This window comes from Malaya genurostris, chromosome 3, assembly GCF_030247185.1.
Source record: "Malaya genurostris strain Urasoe2022 chromosome 3, Malgen_1.1, whole genome shotgun sequence".
Classification (NCBI taxonomy): domain Eukaryota; kingdom Metazoa; phylum Arthropoda; class Insecta; order Diptera; family Culicidae; genus Malaya; species Malaya genurostris.
In genome coordinates this window covers 159,911,333-159,932,904 of record NC_080572.1, presented here as the reverse complement: position 1 = coordinate 159,932,904, position 21,572 = coordinate 159,911,333, and the positions used below count along the sequence as shown (strand labels likewise).

General features: G+C 36.2%; 1 protein-coding gene across 2 annotated transcripts in view; it reads right to left on the bottom strand.

Moving 5' to 3' along the window:
* The window catches only part of LOC131439069 (potassium voltage-gated channel subfamily H member 8), a 132,025-nt gene that overhangs the window by 86,471 nt on the left and 23,982 nt on the right, over positions 1-21,572 (bottom strand). For both annotated transcript variants that reach the window (XM_058609611.1, XM_058609610.1), the window contains 2 exons: positions 11,995-12,105; positions 11,770-11,889 (listed from right to left, as the gene is read on the bottom strand). In XM_058609611.1, coding sequence (XP_058465594.1) covers positions 11,770-11,889; positions 11,995-12,105 — 231 coding nt within the window. The remainder of the gene's footprint in view (positions 1-11,769; positions 11,890-11,994; positions 12,106-21,572) is intronic.

Sequence of the window (21,572 nt, the reverse complement as noted above, 5' to 3'; positions counted from 1 at the left end):
CGTTTCCTTGGTTTCATTGTTGATCGCAGTCTTGGGTTCATTTGCAGTTGCTATAGATGCGCTTTGTACTTTAATTGCTGTTGTTAGTTGGTTAGATGGTGAGTCACAGATGTTTGTTTCACATTTTCCAATATACTAAATTTGAAAACTTCCACGAAAATGTAGATTTTTTGAGATTTTGATGTAAATAGATTTTACTCCTAAAATTTTACACGTTGCTAAGTTAATTGAGTACGTAAGCAAAATTTCTTAGACGTGCACTTACGTCAAATCCACGTAAGTGCCTACAACTTCTTCAATTTTAAAAACTTCTGTGAAAATACCGATTTTTTTTGTAATTTTTGGTAAATATGAAATATATAAAATTTTTGAAATTTTAGCTGAAAGTAAATTTAGTCGGTTGGTACACGAACATTCTTGAATGTTTAGCCAAGTCACAAAAAACTAAGATTCAAAAATTTCTGTAATTTGTAAATCTCTGCCTAAGATATAGTCATTTAAAATTAGCGTTCCCACTTTTTTTACCTCCTTGGTATTCGGAGTGTTAAGATGGCATTTGCTCACAAATTCATATTTTTACTGGAAATGAATTCATGCAAGTAAATATGAAAAAAATCTGTGAAAACTGAGTCAAAATGTCTGTATATGTGTGTGTGCGTATGTATGTATGTAACATTTTTGCACTCACTTTTCTCGGAGATGGATGAACCAATTTTATCAAACTTAGATTCAAATTAAAGGTCTTGTAGCACCATACAAAGCTCCTGAATTTAATTCGAATCTGATTTCCGGTTCCGGATTTACAGGTTGATATGTACAAAACAATTAAAATAAGTGCACTAACTTTTCTTATAGACGGCTGAACCGATTCTCACAAACTTAGATTCAAATGAAAGGTAAAATTTTCTAATACAAACTTTCTGAATTTTATTTCGATCCGACTTTTGGTTTCAAAACTACAGGGTGATTAGTGTAAAAAATCCTATTTCAAATTACTTTCTCACTTTTCTCAAAAATGGCGTGACCGACTTTACCAAACTTTTGTTCAAATGAAAGATCCTATGGTCCCATACAAACTTTTCAAATTTTATCCGGATCCGACTTCCGGTTCCGGAATTATGGGGTAAAGTATATTTAAAATATGATACCGTCACTTAAAGCAGTGAATCAAAACACGTAAAACAATCAAAACAGGGCTCGAAACAACTCCAATCGGTTATCAGTTATCAGCCAGATAACCAAACATATCAATTCAGTTGATAACCAAACATATCAATTCCGGCTAACATGGTCCCAGCTTCCGGAATCAGCTGCAATAGTGGTTATATATTCAAAAATTGGTCTCACTCACTTTTCTCATTGATGACGAAACCGATTTGAACAAAACTCTGAGATTTCATCCGGAACCGACTTCCGGTTCTGGAATTATAAAGTAAAGTGTGTTAAAGATTTTTTGCCCTCACTTAAAGCGGCAAAACAATAAACGTAAAAAATCTAAATTGGCAGCCAAACAAACCGAGTGCGACTATTCTGGTTCCTGGTTTTCGATTAACGATAGGATATAATAGTCATGTACTCAAAAAACGATCTCACTTTCTTTCCTCAGAGATGGCAGAACCGGTATTCCCAATCTTAAGTTCAAATCTGTTTCTCCTAGCAAACATTTAGCATATTCCTCGGATTAAACAAAAACTCACACCGTCGTTTGAAGTACGATGTCAAAATCATTTCATATGATTTATCAAAATTTGAATAATAACTAGTAGAGTTTATACGTCATGTTGATGTCCGTACGAACGACTTTGATTATACCGTTTATCTGGTTTCGGTGTCGGAAATACCTACAATAGTGGCATTCACTTAGTTTTCTCATGGATGACCTCACTGATCATAGAACTTTTTCATTCTGTAGGTTATACTAGTTCATGAACAAAGCATCTCTTTTGTTTCTTCCAAGTATCGAAGAGAAATATTTTGAATAGAATATCATAGTACATTCTGGCCTCCATTCACGTAATAATCGGGGGTTCGTAAATCGAATCATGACGTAAAAAAAGTTTGCGTTATTTAGAATGTTCTACGTAAAAAGAAGTTTACGTGATTTGGAATTTTCAACTAAAAAAAATGTTTCCTGATTTATATGTATTATTGGATAGGGACCGTTCATAAATCACGTAGACAAAACTTTGGAACGCGTAACCTTTTTCGGTTATAATTTTGAACGATAATAACTCAGTCATTTGTTGATGGATTTATATAATTCAACTACCAATCGATTTAGGAACATTCAACTTAAACATGTATGGCAATGACGTTTCAGTTTTTCAATAGCATACCATGCCCTTCTTTTGATCGATGGTCTACACCTCGAACTTCATTTAGTTGCAGATCTGCTTCGTTCGGCATAGAGAGACTTCGGCATCATGCATAAAAAAGCACCGCATCGCTCTGCGTAATGAGAAGTTTCGCAAAAAGAGAAATCTATGAATATATGCTGCATAAAATTTCTTTGCTTATTAGGTGCTTGCCTGTGAACAAACCAAATCGTCCAGTGAGGTGATGACTGGATTGTAAAGTATATGAGCTCGCTCACAGGATTGTCGCTTTTGCATTGTGTGTCGGTGCAATTTTCTGCTGTCTGCTGCACACCGTGTTCGCTTGAGTATATGAAATATCATTAACCTATTGAAGATAGCGTGATAGTGGTTCTTATGACATATCCATGTATTCAGCAAATTTTTGGACGAGTTTTTCTATTTACTAGTGTTTGAACGAATCCAGGTAGTAAAACCTTACAAATATGGGTAACAAATTGTTTATTAATGTGTAGTCATCAAACGTATGACTTAAAACTGTCTTTTATACTCGAATGGAATTATCAGTTCACATACAGATTTGATTTCAGTGGTGAAACATTAGCAATAGACTTAAAAAATCAATTTCGTTTATAATTTATAAATCATATCTAATTCCAACCATAACAACTAAGAATTTCCCAGATTTGAAAACAGCACTCAATCTCACTTTTCGAATTTTACATTTCGTTTTACGATTTCTACACAAGTATCAATCAAGCCATCGGATCCAATTCGGAGCGCTTGTATACCTGTACGATTTGTTGATCAATTTGCCACATTTGACTCGATTCGAAAACATTACTTCGATATTGTTCACTTAAAAATGAATTCTTTTGTCGACAGTGACTTGCAAATTGATTCAGTTCAAAGTTGTGATATAATCTTCATATCACTTATATATATTTAAATATGACAAAAACTTATATTTTTTTAAATATGACAAATACACAATCATCTTTTAGCATTAGCCCATCACTATTATTATTGAGCCGAGCTACAATCATGTAATCTAACTGAATGGTTACAAAACATGGTCTGATCAAGCAAAATTATAACTAATACATCGTTATGCAGTACCATTTTAATCATGTTGCTTTTCCACTAGGACTAAAACGCGTCAAAAATATCTGAAAGTTATAATAAAGCGACCTCCTCAGTTTAGTACAAATGAGTTGCATAGACTGACATATATAGAATTATTAGATGCAATATCATATAGTATCAAAGATAAACTCAATCTAAGCACTTAGATTATGGTTCTAATTGATCACTTGAATAAGCTTTTACAGGGTCCGGCACTCGAAGTGTAACCAATTAAAAAGGCCATAAATTCAGTTTGGAAAATTACTTTTACTTAATTCAAAGTACAAAATGTGTAAAAATAATACAAAATTCATAATCAATTCACTTTTGCTCGATATGACCACCTTTTGCCTTGACTATGGCCTTTAGACGGTCAAAAAACGAATCGCAAGCTGCCCGAATGTGACTTGCAGGTGTATTTTGGCCCACTCGCGGACAATAACTATTTTCAGCGCCTCGAGACTGGTGTATCTTTTAGTTCGGACTTTGCTCTCCAAAATGGCCCAAAGAGAATAATCCATTGGATTCGCATCTGGTGAATTCGAGAGCCATTGTGTGGACGTGATGAAGTTCGGAACGTTGTTTTTCAGCCATTCTTGGTTCACTCGAGCTTTGTGAGACGGTGCCGAGTCCTGCTGAAACGTCCATGGTCTGCCACCGAAATGTTTGTCTGCCCACGGCTTCAAAGCAACCTCCAGAATACTTTCCCGATAATATGTCGCATTTACCTTGACGCCAGGCTCGAAGGTCTGAAGTTGGTTACACTTCGAGTGCCGGACCCTGTAGTTTAGTGCATCCACCATCATCTTTATTTTTGTTTTTATGGTGAGAACCTTTAAATTGTTTGATTTTCTGAGCTTGGGAAAAAGGGTTGAGCGGTCCAGATAAAATTCAATAGCCAACTATGGGACCATAAGAACTTTCAATTGAATCTAATTTTGTGAAAATCGATCCAGCCATCTCCGAGAAAATCTAGGGCACATTTATGTTTCATACACACACACATAAAAGTCAAAAGTATTGTCATCTTTTAGTAGTCAATAAATGTTGTGGTAGAACAACAAAATGGCGATTGAAACTGACTTTAATGCAATTTAGACTTAACCTAAAAAGTAAGAAATCCTCTAGCCCACAACACACGTGTCATAAACATACTTTGAACCCATTAAATTTAAGTGTATTATAAGTGAAACTGTCATCCAGAATACATACACATTGACACAAAGCTAATTTTGTGGAAGAATTAAATGAAGAACTATGTTTTAAAGATTCTTTCAGAATTCTCATCGAATCACCCCGGAACGAAAGACTAGTACGGAAAAGTCGATTCGGCTTGGATGCATAATGTCACCACTGATCAAAATTATCAAGCCCTCGATGATCGAGGTCGATCAGCACCTCGAATGCAAAACATCAGCAGAACTCCAAAAAAAAATCATTGCCTCTCACGCAAAGCAAACGGCGCATGAAAATGCACATAAGGCCTATTTGCTGATGAGAACAGAATCTTTTTACACAGCGTTAAGAGCCGCACACAGTGCAAGTCGGTTTAATACTAATATTGATCGTGTGAAGGGGCTCTATTTCAATAACCGCCTACATGCTATGCGTAATGCAAAGTGATCTTATGTATACGAAGTTGTCATCTGTGTTAGAGGAAGCTATGAGAACGGTTTGGCAAAAAGGGAATTTTTAAATTATTTGTTATTAATTGAAATTTCAACCACCAATTATTTCAAATATATAGTTTTATGCGCAATTCAGGCCCCAATGTGGTTCTTAGCCTTTTGTCCAGTAACTCCTATCCCTACCACCCCGCGATGCCGGCTGGGGACGAGTAACCATAGGAAAGATCGGGTAGCCAACCCCGGTTGGACCTTGGTCGTATGCTGACAAAGAAGGGGGGCTTGCCTTCTCTTTACAGAGAGCGAGCCTACCCGAGCGTCTGTTCCCCATGTTGGGGCGGCTCGAAACAGCGTCTGTTCTCCATGTTAGGAGCGGCTGATTACCGTCCTTGTGTCAGTGTGGAACTCTAAACAGTGCTGACATGATGGCCCTCCGGCGAGACAGGAGGTTGGTGCAGGCCTAACAAGCCGCCCGGAAAACATATGTTACGTACGATCAAGAAAGAAATACGACTCGGAATAATCGGCAAAGACCTACGCAACGAACAAAGGACTACGATTGGAAGCTTGGCACATGGAACTGCAAATCGCTTGGCTTCCCAGGATACGACCGAATGCTGCATGATGAGCTTCAAATCCGCGGATTCGATGTCGTAGCACTGCAGGAACTTTGTTGGACGGGACAGAAGGTGTGGAAAAGTGGGCATCAAGCGGCTACCTTCTACCAGAGCTGTGGCACAACCAACGTTCTAGGAACGGGATTTGTAGTGTTTGGAAAGATGCGCCAGCGCGTGATTGGGTGGCAGCCAATCAGTGATAGAATATGCGTATAGAAGATCAAGGGCCGTTTCTTCAATTACAGCGTCATCAACGTGCACTGCCCACATGAGACGAGACCCGATGACGAGAAGGAAGCATTCTACACGCAGCTGGAACGAACAAACGACAGCTGCCCACGGCGGGATGTAAAACACATCATCGGCAACATGAATGCTCAGGTAGGCCGGGAGGCAATGTACAGGCCCGTGATCGGGCTGGAGAGCCTGCACGCGGTAACAAACGACAACGGTCAACGATGCGTAAACTTTGCAGCCTCCCGAGGTATGGTCGTTCGAAGCACCTTCTTCCCCCGCAAAGATATCCACAAAGCCACCTGGAGATCACCTGATCAACATACAGAAAATCAAATCGACCACTTTCTCATCGACGGGCGATTCTTCTCCGACGTCATCAATGTCCGCACTTACCGCAGTGCCAACATTGATTCTGACCTTGTCGCGGTTTGTATGCGCTCAAAACTATCGACGGTGCACAATACTCGTCGCACAGGAACGCCGGGACTCAATCTCGAGCAGCTACGAAGCATTCATACTGCAGAGGAATAAGCGCAACAACTGGAGCTAGTGCTACCAACGGAAGAGCAGCTTGGCGCGGCGACTCTTGAAGACGGCTGGAGGAACATAAGGTCCGCTGTGAGTAGCACTGCTGCAGCCGTTCTAGGTACGAGGTTATCGAATCGAGGAAATGACTGGTTTGACGGCGAATGTCAGCAGTTGGTCGAGGAGAAGAATGCAGCAAGGGCGAGGATGCTACAACACCGCACTAGAGCGAACGAGGAACGATACAGACAGGCGCGGAACAGACAGAACACGGTTTTCCGGAAGAAAAAGCGCCACCAGGAAGACCAAGATCTCAAAGCGATGTAACAGCTGTACCGCGCAAATGACACACGGAGGTTCTATGAGAAGGTGAACCGCTCACGTAGAGGCTACACGCCACAGGCCGAAATGTACAGAGATACCAGTGGTAACCTTCTCACGAACGAACGTGAGGTGATCGACAGGTGGAAGCAGTACTATGACGAGCATCTGAATGGCGAAGCACAAGATACAGATAACGGTACAGGAATCAATCTGGGTGCACGCTCAGCCGACGACAGATTCCCAGTCACTGATCTGTCAGAGATAAGTGAGGAGATCGGCAAGTTGAGGAACAACAAAGCCGCGGGCAATGACCAGTTGCCAGGCGAGCTGCTCAAACATGGAGGAGAGGCACTGACTAGAGCGCTGCACTGAATGCTTTTATGGATTTGGGAGGAGGAGATTCTACCGCAGGAATGGATGGAAGGAGTGGTATGTCCCGTCTACAAAAAGGGCGATAAGCTGGATTGCTGCAATTACCGCGCAATCACATTGCTGAACGCCGCCTACAAGGTACTCTCCTTTGCCGTCGTCTATCACCAATAACTAAGGAATTCGTAGGGCCGTACCAAGCGCGATTTACTGGAGCCCGCGCCACTGCGGATCACATATTCGCGATAAGACAAGTACTCCAGAAGTGTCGTGAATACAACGTACCCATGCATCACCTATTCATTGTCTTCAAAGCGGCATACGACACAATCGATCGAGAACAGCTATGGCAGATAATGCACGAATACGGTTTCCCGGATAAACTGACGCGATTGGTCAAAGCAACGATGGATAGAATGATGTACTACGTCCGAGTATCTACGACGCTCTCAAGTCCCTTCGAATCTCGGAGAGGGCTACGTCAGGGTGATGGACTTTCTTGTATCTTGTTCAATATTGCCCAGGAAGGTGTGATTCGAAGAGCGAGGATCGACACGAGTGGCACGATCTTCCGAAAGTCCGTACAACTTTTTGGCTTCGCTGACGATATTGATATTGTGACACGTAACCTTGAGAAGATGACGGAAACCTACATCGGACTGAAAGCTGAAGCTAGGCGTATCGGACTGGCCATAAATGCGTCGAAAACAAAATACATGAGAGGAAGAGGCTCTAGAGAAGAAACACAACGCCTCCCACCACGAATATTGATAGACGGTGACGATATCGAGGTGGTTGACGAGTTCGTGTATTTGGGCTCACTGGTGACCGCCGATAATGACACCAGCAGAGAAATTCATAGACGTATTTTGGCAGGGAATCGTGCGTACTTTGGACTCAGAAAAACCCTCCGATCGAGAAAAGTACGCCACCGCACGAAATTGACCATCTACAAAACGCTAATTAGATCGGTTGTTCTCTATGGCCACGAGACCTGGACTATGTTGGCAGAGGACCAACGCGCCCTCAGTGTTTTCGAAAGAAAGGTACTGAGGACCATCTATGGCGGAGTGCAGATGGAAGACGGGACGTGGAGACCGCGTATGAATCACGAATTGCAACAGCTGCTAGGAGAACCACCTATCGTACGGACAGCTAAAATCGGACGTCTACGATGGGCTGGGCATGTCATAAGGATGTCGCATGACAGCCCAGTGAAAATGGTTCTTGAATCTAATCCGACTGGTACAAGAAGAAGAGGAGCGCAGCTAGCAAGGTGGATCGATCAAGTGGACGGTGATCTCAGAAGCATCCTTGCCTTGAGTGGCTGGTGACGAGCAGCCATGGACCGAGTTATGTGGAGACGTATGCTTGATACAGCAAAGGACACCCCAGGCCTATAGCTGTTAGGTAAGGTAAGATACCCAAGTTTTCCGGAATTGGTAGAAGGATGACCTTCTCGATGACCCAATCAATCACGAAAAATGTCCTTTTTAATCAAACTAAAGTTGTAGATTGCGCACTGCAGAGGGTACACAAATTAGTGGGATTTTTACAGTGGTAGAAATAATTATAATAGGTATGAGGAGGAATTTTCAGAAGTAATCTATCGCACTCGCCATCATATAATAAATTAATTCAAACGCCAACTCAATTTCAGGCTACTTGCTCAGTGGTCACTTTCAGTGGTACTATCTGTCGAAATTCGAGATAGTTTGAGCGTGATAAAACGTATAACTAGTTACGGTTAATATTTCAGTGAATAAAATAATAGGCATTCTGGAAAATTGTATCTACTTATTGTACCTGGCATTTTGAAAAATTGTCGTTTGATTTTTTCCACCAAAAGTTTATTTTTTTGTTACTAGTTTGTAAGATTCAGTTTTACAATAAAATGAATATACAAAACAATCGAAATAATTCTGTAAAAATGTGCAAAACGACGAATTTAAGGAATCTCTCATTTTTACATTCGTCGTTTTGAACATTTCATACAGAATTGGTCAATTGATAGTAAATAATCAAATGAATTATATTCCGTTCACACCTATTCTTTTTTTAACAACATTTTTTTAATGTATTATGCATCGCACTATCGCTTATTGTATTAGGCCTACCGCCATTACACTGGATCAATTCATACATTACATCTTGATCCGACTCTACCTATTGAATAAGAAGGGCCAAAATAAAGTGGAGATAATAAATGGGGTACTGATGATCCTTCTGTTCGAGCCCCGACCTGGAAGAATTCGTAGTTTCAGTAGAATCGTAGCACCAGCCATGCAATGGTTCTGTAGGGGAAAGTCTTATAAAGCGCCCCTGCTAGCCAAAATGCCCCATTTCCTTTTTTAAGCATTGAAGACTTTTCTGAACCAAAGTTTTATCACTAACACAATCTTTTCGTAGGATCTTTCTGCTATGCAAGTTTGGTGGTTGTCGTATGAAAAAACTAAAAATTTCATTTGGCAGCTTTTCGATGTAAGGTTTTGCTTCGACTAAATAGATGTTTTATCCGCCATTTCTTTGACATACTGATTATCTCAAAACAGTAACTTTATGGACAATTCAAGAAGCATAATGCATCATTGTTGTGGGATAAAATGTCTTTTGTCGTGTGTCATGCCACTGATTTGTTGTGAGACATATTTTACGGCTGCTGGGGCATTATGTCTGAGGCGAGCGAAAAAAACTAATAATGTGGCCGTTTTGGAAAATGTGTTTATATCAATCAATTCTCATCATTTCTATTGGAGTCATTAAAAATTATGTTCCTCATCCGTATTGCAATGAAATACTTACATTCTCGAAGAAAATATATCAATACACTTGGAAATATCTCAATGTTTTCTTAAGGGGGACATATTATAACACTTTACCCTACATTCTGAATCGGCTGCGAAGTCTGTTGAAACAGAAGGTCAAATTCCACAACAGGAATACCAAGGCTTTGCTTGATGATTCTTCACTAAGCCTATATATATATATATATATATATATATATATATATATATATATATATATATATATATATATATATATATATATATATATATATATATATATATATATATATATATATATATATATATATATATATATATATATATATATATATATATATATATATATATATATATATATATATATATATATATATATATATATATATATATATATATATATATATATATATATATATATATATATATATATATATATATATATATATATATATATATATATATATATATATATATATATATATATATATATATATATATATATATATATATATATATATATATATATATATATATATATATATATATATATATATATATATATATATATATATATATATATATATATATATATATATATATATATATATATATATATATATATATATATATATATATGCAGTAATCTAGTATAAAGTATAAGAAACTTTTCAAATCAATATTCCAAACCACTAACATATTCGTTCGAAACGGTTCTAGGAAGACGACGAAGTTCAATTTCACAGTTATTGTGAAACATCATAAGTTTGAATGAATCAATCTAGAATTTCCAAACTTTGAGCACAACTTCCATCTACTCATTTTCAGTTTATCATGAAATGACAATCTGAATATACATATAATTTCCACTCTCATATTCATAAAGCGAGCGTAAGAAGATGACAAAACAATTCATCTTTGTGGCAAACTTGTGTTTTAAACTTCCCATATGCTCACGACTGCGAAAGCGGAAATGAATAGCATTTTTATGATTCTTCCCCATGGAAATGAATATCACAAACCGTGACTGTATATATATATATATATATATATATATATATATATATATATATATATATATATATATATATATATATATATATATATATATATATATATATATATATATATATATATATATATATATATATATATATATATATATATATATATATATATATATATATATATATATATATATATATATATATATATATATATATATATATATATATATATATATATATATATATATATATATATATATATATATATATATATATATATATATATATATATATATATATATATATATATATATATATATATATATATATATATATATATGCAGTAATCTAGTATAAAGTATAAGAAACTTTTCAAATCAATATTCCAAACCACTAACATATTCGTTCGAAACGGTTCTAGGAAGACGACGAAGTTCAATTTCACAGTTATTGTGAAACATCATAAGTTTGAATGAATCAATCTAGAATTTCCAAACTTTGAGCACAACTTCCATCTACTCATTTTCAGTTTATCATGAAATGACAATCTGAATATACATATAATTTCCACTCTCATATTCATAAAGCGAGCGTAAGAAGATGACAAAACAATTCATCTTTGTGGCAAACTTGTGTTTTAAACTTCCCATATGCTCACGACTGCGAAAGCGGAAATGAATAGCATTTTTATGATTCTTCCCCATGGAAATGAATATCACAAACCGTGACTGTGCATAAGAAGCCCTTCTGGGTTAAGGGAATAACACTATGAAACGTACCATCAACTAACCGACTCAGGTGATTATAGGTGCATCGTGCATAATGAATATAAATAAACTCACCATTCTTTTTATAGAATATCACCTCCAACTTCAGCTCATTTTTTCCATCGAGACTGCTTTCAATTTGACTTTTATGTTCTTCCTTCGTCTCCGAGCCATAGAGAAACCGACAAGCACATCCTGGAATACATTACATTAGAAGTTTACTATGAATTTTGCTTTATTAGGATGTCAAAATATGCTAGTAGAATGTGAATAACATGGTAACAACACATGAAAAATTACCTTTCTGCATAATTTGCGCTCGTGAAAATCCTGAAAGTTCCACAAAGCCATCAGAACAATACACTATCGGATATCCGCTAACTTGCGCGTTGCCAAGAACAAAGTTGGAATCTGCGAAGTACAATCAAATGCAAATGCAAAGAAAATTGTAGATGACTATATGTGATTCTTTTTTCATCATTTGTGTATTTTTATACAAAGAAGCCATGCCTTTTTGCCTTTTTCCATAGAAAGGTATTAGAATTGCTGGAAAACCCGACTGTCGAACGGAGCCTCGGAGACTCATAGTGTTAAATACCATTCGATTCAGCTCGACGATATCGGAAAATGTCTGTTTATATGTGTATGTATGCACTTCTCGAAGATAGTTTTAACGCTCAATAGATAGCTGAACTGATTTTAACAAACTTAAGCTCGTTTAAAAGCTACTGTCGGGCCATTGCTCAAGTTCAAAGATCAAATGGCTGTGACTTCTCTGTGTGCGTGTGTCTGTATGTGTGTATGTATGTTCGTGTGTATGTAACAAAACTGTGCACTCGATTTTCTTGGAGATGGCTGAACCAATTTTCACAAACTTAGATTCAAATGAAAAGTCTCTTGGTCCCATAGGGTGCTAACCGGATCGGTGCAAAAAATGATTAAAAAGTGCATTCGATTTTCTCAGAGACCGCTCAACTCTGGATCCGAATTCCGGTTCGGGAGTTACGGGGTTAAATGTGCAAAATGAACTAAAAACGTGCAATTTCTCAAAGAACGCTTATCCAATTTTCACAAGCATAGGTTCAAATGAAAGGTCTTACAACCCCATGTAATCTTATCAAACTCCATCCGGATACTACTACCGGTTCCGGATTTACAGACAAATAGGTATAAAAATTTCATTTTAAGGGACGTGTTTTTATACATGACACGGAAAATTCAATCCAATACATTCAAATTGCCGTATTATTCTTGAATTGGACAGATTTGGTTAGTTGAACAAATACATTGATTTTTGGTATACCGAATCTTCGTTCTAGATTCCGGAATTATCGAAAAAAGTGCTCGTGTACTCCAAACCGGAAATCACTACAATATCTTAGAAACGGCTGAACCGGTTTTCACAATCTTAGATCAAAATGAAAAGTCTCATCACATACGAAATTATTGAAGTTTATTTGGATAGGCCTTCCGGTTCGGGTGTTATGGGGTGAAATGGGCAAAATAATGAAAATATCTGTGCTAATTTCTCTCAAAGATGGCGTTACCTATTTTACAAACTTAGATATAAGTTAAAGGTCTTATGATTACATTACAAGGGCGAAACAAACCATTAAAAAATTGTCTAAACTGGCCTCAAAACTGATTCCGGCTATCATGGTTCCCAGCTTCCGATTCCGATGGGAACCGGAAATAGTGGTCATATTTTCCCAAATAGATCTCACTCACCTTTCTCAGCGATGGTTTGAACGATTGTCACACTTCCATTCAAATGAAATATCCTGTGGTCCCATACGAAAATCCTGAGTTTTATCCGGTTCCGGCTTCCGGTTCCGGAATTGTAGGATGCAGTGTGTTTGAAATTTTATACTGAGCTGAAGTAGATCGCCCGTAGTTGCACTTCGTGAATGACCGTATGAGTGGAAATGTATAATGAACCAAGCAAATGAAGCTTGGGAGAAGCAAATCATTTTCACTGTACATACCCACTCACTCCTAACTTTTTATTAAACGATGTATAAAGACGCTGGCTACGACCAAAGGCTGTGCTACTGAGGGAAAGGAAGGAATGTTAGTCCGATACTCGTTGTTTCTAGAGACCGCGGGTACCACTGTATCTCAACGAACATTACGGGATAGGAGATTTGTTAGTAAGGAGGGAAAGAGATCCGGATATGTTTTGGTAAACAATCTGATCTCAACAAAACCTGATTTTGGATACTCAGGAGAAATATAATAAGTAAGAAAAATATAAAATATCTCCAAGGAACGATCTCACCAGTATCCCTTTTCTCCTGCACGCTCTGCTGTCAGCAACGCGAGATGAAACACGACCACTAAAAGAATAAAATAAAACCACTAGCGAATGGGTCCGCTGTAGACCAATCCTAATATTCAGTCTGAATGACACGATCGAATTGTAAACTTTCACACATTCCATAGAAATCTGACAACACCGACAATGACATGCAGACGGCGCCTCGATCGGTTAACAGGTTAACATCGTAGAATTTTGGGGCGGTAAATTCTCATTTTTCGCCGCTTGAGCATCTTTAGTTTAGTTTGCAGCTCCAGTTCCTGAATTTAATTCGAATCCGACTTTCGGTTTCGGAATTACAGGATGATATGTGCAAAAAAATGAAAATAAGTGCACTAACTTTTCTCAGAGACGGCTTAGTCAATTCTGACAAATATAGATTTAAAAAAGGCAGGTGGGTAATGTCAGAGACATAACTGGATGTCGTGAATACGAAAACAACTGACATGTTCCTCAACACTTCCGAATATCAATTAGTTGATCAATTGAATGAATTATGCAAGCATTCCCCTTTTCCACATTTTTCGCAAAAACAAAAAAAGGCTTCACTTGATCTTGACTTGATTACTGTGAATTTCACACAGCGAAAAGTGCTCAAATCAAATCAAACAGTTTTAGATTTGCACTACACTGAGAATATGTACCTTCGATTTGCGAGCAACAAATCCTAATAGTTCTTTAGAAAACGTCTAGAACGGCTGATTTGGTCTAATGCTCTCCAAAGTTTCTTTTTCACCAATGCAAATGACTGGCAGCTGTGACGTAATCGCTCTTGCCGAAAGCGAAACTAGCTTTGCAAACGACACAAAATACATCTGCTCGCAGTGATGATAGAATCCAAACTGATCCAATTTTTGTTAAGAGGTTTCTTTTTACGTGATTTCGTTTGTAGCTTTTTCACTGATGGGCGGTCCTAACGTCTATAAAAACAGCCGCATACAGAATTTTAATGTCGATTATTTTGTTTTGGATTCGCATAATTTATTGAAAGAAACTACCAATATGGTGTAGGGATTCGTTTCCAGCATTCAGAAGGGTCAAACTGCGTAATTCTCTACGACATTAAACTCTGGAACATTTTTCGCAAAAACAAAGAAGGCTTCACTTGATCTCGATAGCTATGAATTTCACACAGCGAAAAGTGCACAAATCTAACCAAACTGTTCTAGATTTGCACTAAACTGAGGATATTTCCCTGCGATTTGCGAACAACAAATCCTAATAGTTCTTTAGAAACTTTTAGCCGTTCTGATTTTGTGTGATGCTCTCCACCGTTGTCCCCTTTTCGTTGTTTTTACACCAATGCAAACGACTAGCAGCTGTGACGTAATCGCTCTTGTCGGAAGCGAAACTAGCTTTGCAAACGACACAAAATACATCTGCTCGCTGTGGCGATAGAATCCAAACTGATCCAAATTTTGTTAAAAGGTTTCTTTTTACGAGATTTCTTATGTAGCCTTTTCACTAATGGATGGTCCTAACGGCTATAAAAATAGCAGCATATAGAATTTTAGCTTCGATTATTTCATTTCGGATTTGCATTTCATTGAAAGAAACTATCCGGATGCTGTACAGGATTCATTCTTTGCCTTTCATTGAAAGAAACTATCCGGATGCTGTACGGGATTCATTCCTGCCTTTCTAAAGGACCAAATTGTGGAACTCACTACGATATTAAACACTGTTCGGAACATTTTCTCGAACGATTTGTTGTACAGCAGCAGATATTTTGTTCTCTTCCTCAGAACGCGTTCTGATTGGCTGGTGTTGACATGGGTCAAATGAGACAGGTTTTTCAATAGTGTACTATTGAAATAATTCAATGCTTTTTCTATACACGCATAAGTTGAAAAATTTCTATTCTATTGGTAGTTAGATTATATAAATCCTTTCACAGATCACTGAGCTTTAAAAATACGAAAAAGGCAAACGCGCCTTATGAATTATCCTCTTTGATACTCGTTTATACCAAACATTTCAGAAAAGTTTAATTTTGAATTATTTGAGATTATGTCACACAACTGAATATTCTATCATAAAATTATGATCATATTTTCGATGGCATGTAGCAAAAATAATGTTGATTCGTTTGATACAACAAGAGATATTCACATCAAAAACTTATCACTCTCTCAGAGGGTAAATTTTGGAAAGGCACCCCATAGTAAAGTAAGTCTTATTCACGACAAAATACACACAAACGAAAAAGAATTCTAGGCATTCTGCTATCAGCGAAGCTCTCTGTCTTTCCAATTACTATCCGCTTTGTTCAACTGATCGAAAGTGCTATTTCACTAAAAATCTCAAGTACTCGGAGAGTAAGGACCGAGTACAAGTTGTAGTCCGGATGGCGTAGCCCGAGCAAAACATACAATGAAAGAACGACAGAGAAAAGCAATCGCCCGCTACGAGAATTGTTTGCAAACTGGACTTCGACCTATCCTCTGCACACACACAACGTATGGACACAGAGCGGAGAGAAAAAAAACTCGACCGTGCACGACGAATGTAACACATGAACTGATTCGAGGCACTTTTTATGTTCGCGCTAAAATGGGCTCAAGATAACAAAAAAACATGGGGCAAAAACATTCTTAAGCAAGTGGGTGAATCGCTATGAACAGGTCGATTATATCGTTGATCTTCCTAATCGCGGGAGGCAATCACAGCGACTAAAATACTCTTGCAGTATTTCTGAAAGATCCACCTTCCATATAAGGCGAAGATGCGTAAAATTGAAAGCTAATATTGTTGACATATTATCCGGAGCCATTCGTAGCACTTATATGCAAGTACTTTAGAAAAGCCAATGCTAGAATATTGAAAAACGTGTGGCATGACGGAAGGGAAGCTTCAACAGCGATTGGAGCAAAGTCAATGTTTCTTCTTTTTTAACATTTCTTAGCATTACACAGCCTGGACCACCAAAACCAGTAGTATGCACCAACACACAGTGCAGGAGAAAAAACTGTGAACGAGACTTAAAAAAATTCTTTAAGTTCTGAACGAATATATTCAAAAGAAGCTGCTTATCATGCAACATGATTGGTTATGGCCTCAATGATCTGTTACTTGTTTCACCTAATATCATAAAGTCCTAACATCTTTGTTTTCTATATAGGGTGCAAATTCGAAACTCAAGGAAAAATACACGTAGAAATGTGTTCAGATTTTGAATACTTACAGCTCAGATAATTTTGTAAAATAATATTAGTATTATTTCACCATTTGATTGGAAATATCTCTATTTTTTTTTTATTTTTATTAATGAAACTTTACCATCTTTGTGGGAGAAATATTTCTATGTTTCGAATTGAATGTATCAAGCCACGTATTTTCAATTATATATGATAGACATTTCGATTTATAGCGAGCAGAGACGATGGTTTTGAAGAAGTAAGCGATTTATTAGTTGAGAAGCATCGCTCTGATTGGTCAATCGATGCAAAAGCGAAGCTATAGGAATCACGCGAATCTAGGGTAAGGGCTCCCTATTTCATCTCATTTGTAAGGACGTTACCTTAAACACCTGATTTAGCCAAAAATTACTACGATTTTTTCATCTTTCTGCTTAATTCGCCTTGCTCCACATTGGGAATTGATTCACATTCCTTGGAAATTAAAATAATAATTAAAATATCAGCTAAAAACACTTCTGATATGTTCACTACTGTGCTCCTACTTTCATCTCAAAGGTTTTATATTCATCCTATCGTTGGTCCTTTATTCATCCCATAAATTAGCAATGGCGACAGCAATCAAAACCAAAATATTGCACTATTACACTCTCAGGTTCAAAATGTCAGAATTTTTCTTAAAAAGGGCCTAATTCCAACTATGGCACAACACACGATATTTGAAAAAAAAACAGTTTGGAATCAATTCGACGTTTAAAATATTTTGGATCGTTTTTATTACCTTTCGTTTCAAATTTAAAATTTTACTCTGCAGTTAATTTGGAGAAGTTAAAAAAACAAAAAAAGAATTGTTACTATTTAGGCATTAGCCCTTCTAAAAACAAAATGCAGAACCATTGTATAGATTTTTGCGTTCGCGTTCCTTAAACCAGATTACAGATTTTCTAAATTTAATACAGATTTGTAAAGGTTCATAGAAAGTGAGAAGTAAACCGTTAGACTTTTCTCTCTGAGTATATATTAGTATTTGATTGCAATACTTCTTTAAAAGTTCATTAATCAACGGACAAATCACATTTTAAAATGGAAATCTTTTGTGCAAATGTTTGATGATGAACACTGATAAACATTTATATTAAAATTTAAAACCAATTTGAATTTGATTTGAATTTGAATTTGATTCATTTAATTAGTGCACAGCCGATGAAACACACACATTCAACAGTGTTATGGTGACGTATAGCGGAAAGAAACCAGTGCTACTAGATTTGCCACAGTGGTTATTTAATTAGTATTTAACACGCTCTGTTTGGTAATATTAGAATCCGAAACTGTTTTATTTATATATAAATATCAATGATATAATTAAACTAATGTCACGGATACCAAAAAATACTTGTTGATGATAATTTAAAGAAGAAAAATAATTTTTTTTATTTGACATTATGAGAAAACTTGGGCACCTTGCGATATGAAATGAGACGAAAACAAAGCACAATCAATTGAATTGCAAATTTTCATCTCATATTTTTCATTGCTTTTATTGTTTATCAGGTAATTTCAGAAGTCTTTAATTGTTGAATAAACATTAACAGTGGAAAGTGAGCATTACTAACGATAAAGTCATCCAACATTGAATAGTTGTGTAATTATGTGAAATAGTAATCATGTTTTGAGACGAATCGATTAGTATTCAGAAACACGATGAATTGTAAAACTTCAAACGAAAGTGGTTCCTAAATCAAAAAGTGAGTTTATTTTAAATGAAAAAAGCGATCGTTGAAGGTTTTTTTAACTATTTTTTGCAATTGGAAAGTGTGGCAAAACTTAGAATAAATGTTTTAAAACGTTCCACAGTTTTGTTCAGGTTCGTTTAAAGATATGATTAATGTTCAAAGTTATGAGGTGAAGGAATGAGATGGAAATTGGAGCTGAGATGAAATAGGGAGCCCTTACCCTACATATGTTGTGCAAATATAACTTTATTAAGGAGTTACACCACTGTAGATTTTCCAAAAAATCGAGATTTTTTTTTTCATTGCAAAAGGTCATGTATGATCTAAAAATAATATTCCAAAATATGAAAAGCGGGAAAAATTTCTAGACGTCCTAATTTCGAGTTTTACCGCGAGATTCAGACTATTATACTCCGAGCGCCTTTTGTGTCTCAGAACCACGTTTTTTGAGCTGGCCGAAAAACTTAAGTCAAGTAAATCTTGACCAATCGATTTAAAATTTTTACAGAATATTCTTGATAGTTATCTCCACATAGGTACTTTTTTGTTGTGAATATTTTTTATTTTATGATTTTTTATTTTTTATTTTATACTTTCGCGGAAATGCCGCCAAGCCGCCAATTTGTTTTTTAATTTTTAAAACTGATCATTTTGTTGTACTTAAATATACATATTAAAAAGTGTTTCATACAAAACTCGGATTACTCCATTTTTTGGATCCCAAAATAATTCCCCAAAAAACTCCTTCTTCTTTTTATTTCTACAGTGATGTAACCCCTTAAGATGTTTTTGATCATTTTGTTAATAATTTCAAAAAACTTGTTAGACTACTGAAGAGGTTTTGTTTGGAATGAGTATTTTGGAGTAAGAACTATCAATTAAAAACTCTACTAGTAGCTATAATTACAGTACAGATAATTTGAAAAAATCCGAATATATAAAATCTCGTTTTCCCATTATGACAAAAATACACTGGATACTCGTTTTAAAGAGCATATCGCAGAAATAGCTAAAGCTTCTAAAGAAATAGAATAGGGATTATCATATCATTTCAAGTCAAAAGTAGCAGTACATGCCTTTATTGAAAATTGATATGAACTTACGACGAATGACTTAAAAAATTAGGGACAAATTTTCATAGAATCTAAGCACAGCCGAAAGTTTAGGAACACATAATAATAATTCGAATTCTATATTAAACCATGACCAAGAAAATCAATTCTCAATTCTTGGCTTTTCAAGTTACTACCTGAATATAAAGAACTAACAAACGGGAAATACCTTAACATTTCGAAACTTAGCATAATAAGCTACCTGTAATATTACAGTACAATGATATATCTGTGCTAGTACAAAAGCGACAACACCGTACTTTCCTTCCAATAAACTTAGAATTTATGGACTAATGAAGGTTGTCAAGAGCACAGCGAAGCAGTAGTATCTGTGTTTGTTAGAATATCGTTTAAAAGTGCTTTAATTCACTCCACTAAAAACTAACAGAAAAATATTTTTTTGCTGGATCCGATTTTCGAAAACTGATTATTTTTTTTTTTTTTTGTTTCAATTATAGAGGCTTTAACATCTTAGGTCATTCACCTCTTCGGACCAGAAAATCTCTCTGACCCTATGTGCGGGGTTGGGAATCGAACCCAGGCGGGCTGCGTGAAAGGCATCGACTATCCCATCACGCTATACCCGTCCCCAACTGATTATTGAGCGATTGAAAATCCTCCTAATTGGGTGCAAAACTAGTGCAATTTGCAGTTTATACTAGTTAAAGGCTGTACGAACCGACTTGGGTAATACCGGTTCCCGGATCCGGGTTCCTGAAATTGTGAAATTCACTTCACTTTCTCTTTCACTTTCACTTTCAAGAATCAAATAATAATCTATAAGAAAATAAGTGAAGTGAGAAAGCCTTCATTCCATTACTAAGTAGATTGAAACAAAGTTAAAATGTAAAACGAATTTTTTGTCTATTTTTCTGTGGTATTTATATGACTGATTAATTAAAATTACAAGAGATTTTCACTGTATCACACCGAAAAAATCAAAACAAAAACGCGTGAAAACCGCGCGAAGCATGAAACCCGCGCGAATCTCTGAACAAAAAACTAGCAGTATTCGAACGAAACTCAGAACTCAATTGCGCAAAATTAACATGAAACTATTTGTAAACAGAAATTCATTCATAAATCATGCAATAAAATACTAACTTTAACGTCTGTACTAAAGTTAGTATCTATTCGATTGTATTATATATAATCTATTCGTTGATTGTATACTAGTATTACATATTATCGTGTACATGATCATCTACTAGAATGAAGTTTCATGTATAATCGGTTCGGAAATAAATCTCGTTCAGCCTGCATTGATTAGCCATTTGGTATTTGAAAATTTATTTAGTAATTTTCGATATAGTTTTGCATCAATCGGTAGGTATAGTTTGAAAGTTACGCGCTTTCTATATGTCGTAAAAACAGAAAAGTGGGTGGGTAAAGCCAGAGACATAACTGGATGACGTGAATACGAAAAAAAACTTCACACTTGTATATATCTAAAATCTTTTTCATAATTTCATAGGTAGTTCATATTGAATTATGCATGATTTCATTTCATTACTTCCAGAATTGTAACGGTGTATCTATACCAAAGTAACACAAATTTACGAAACACCTATTCTGA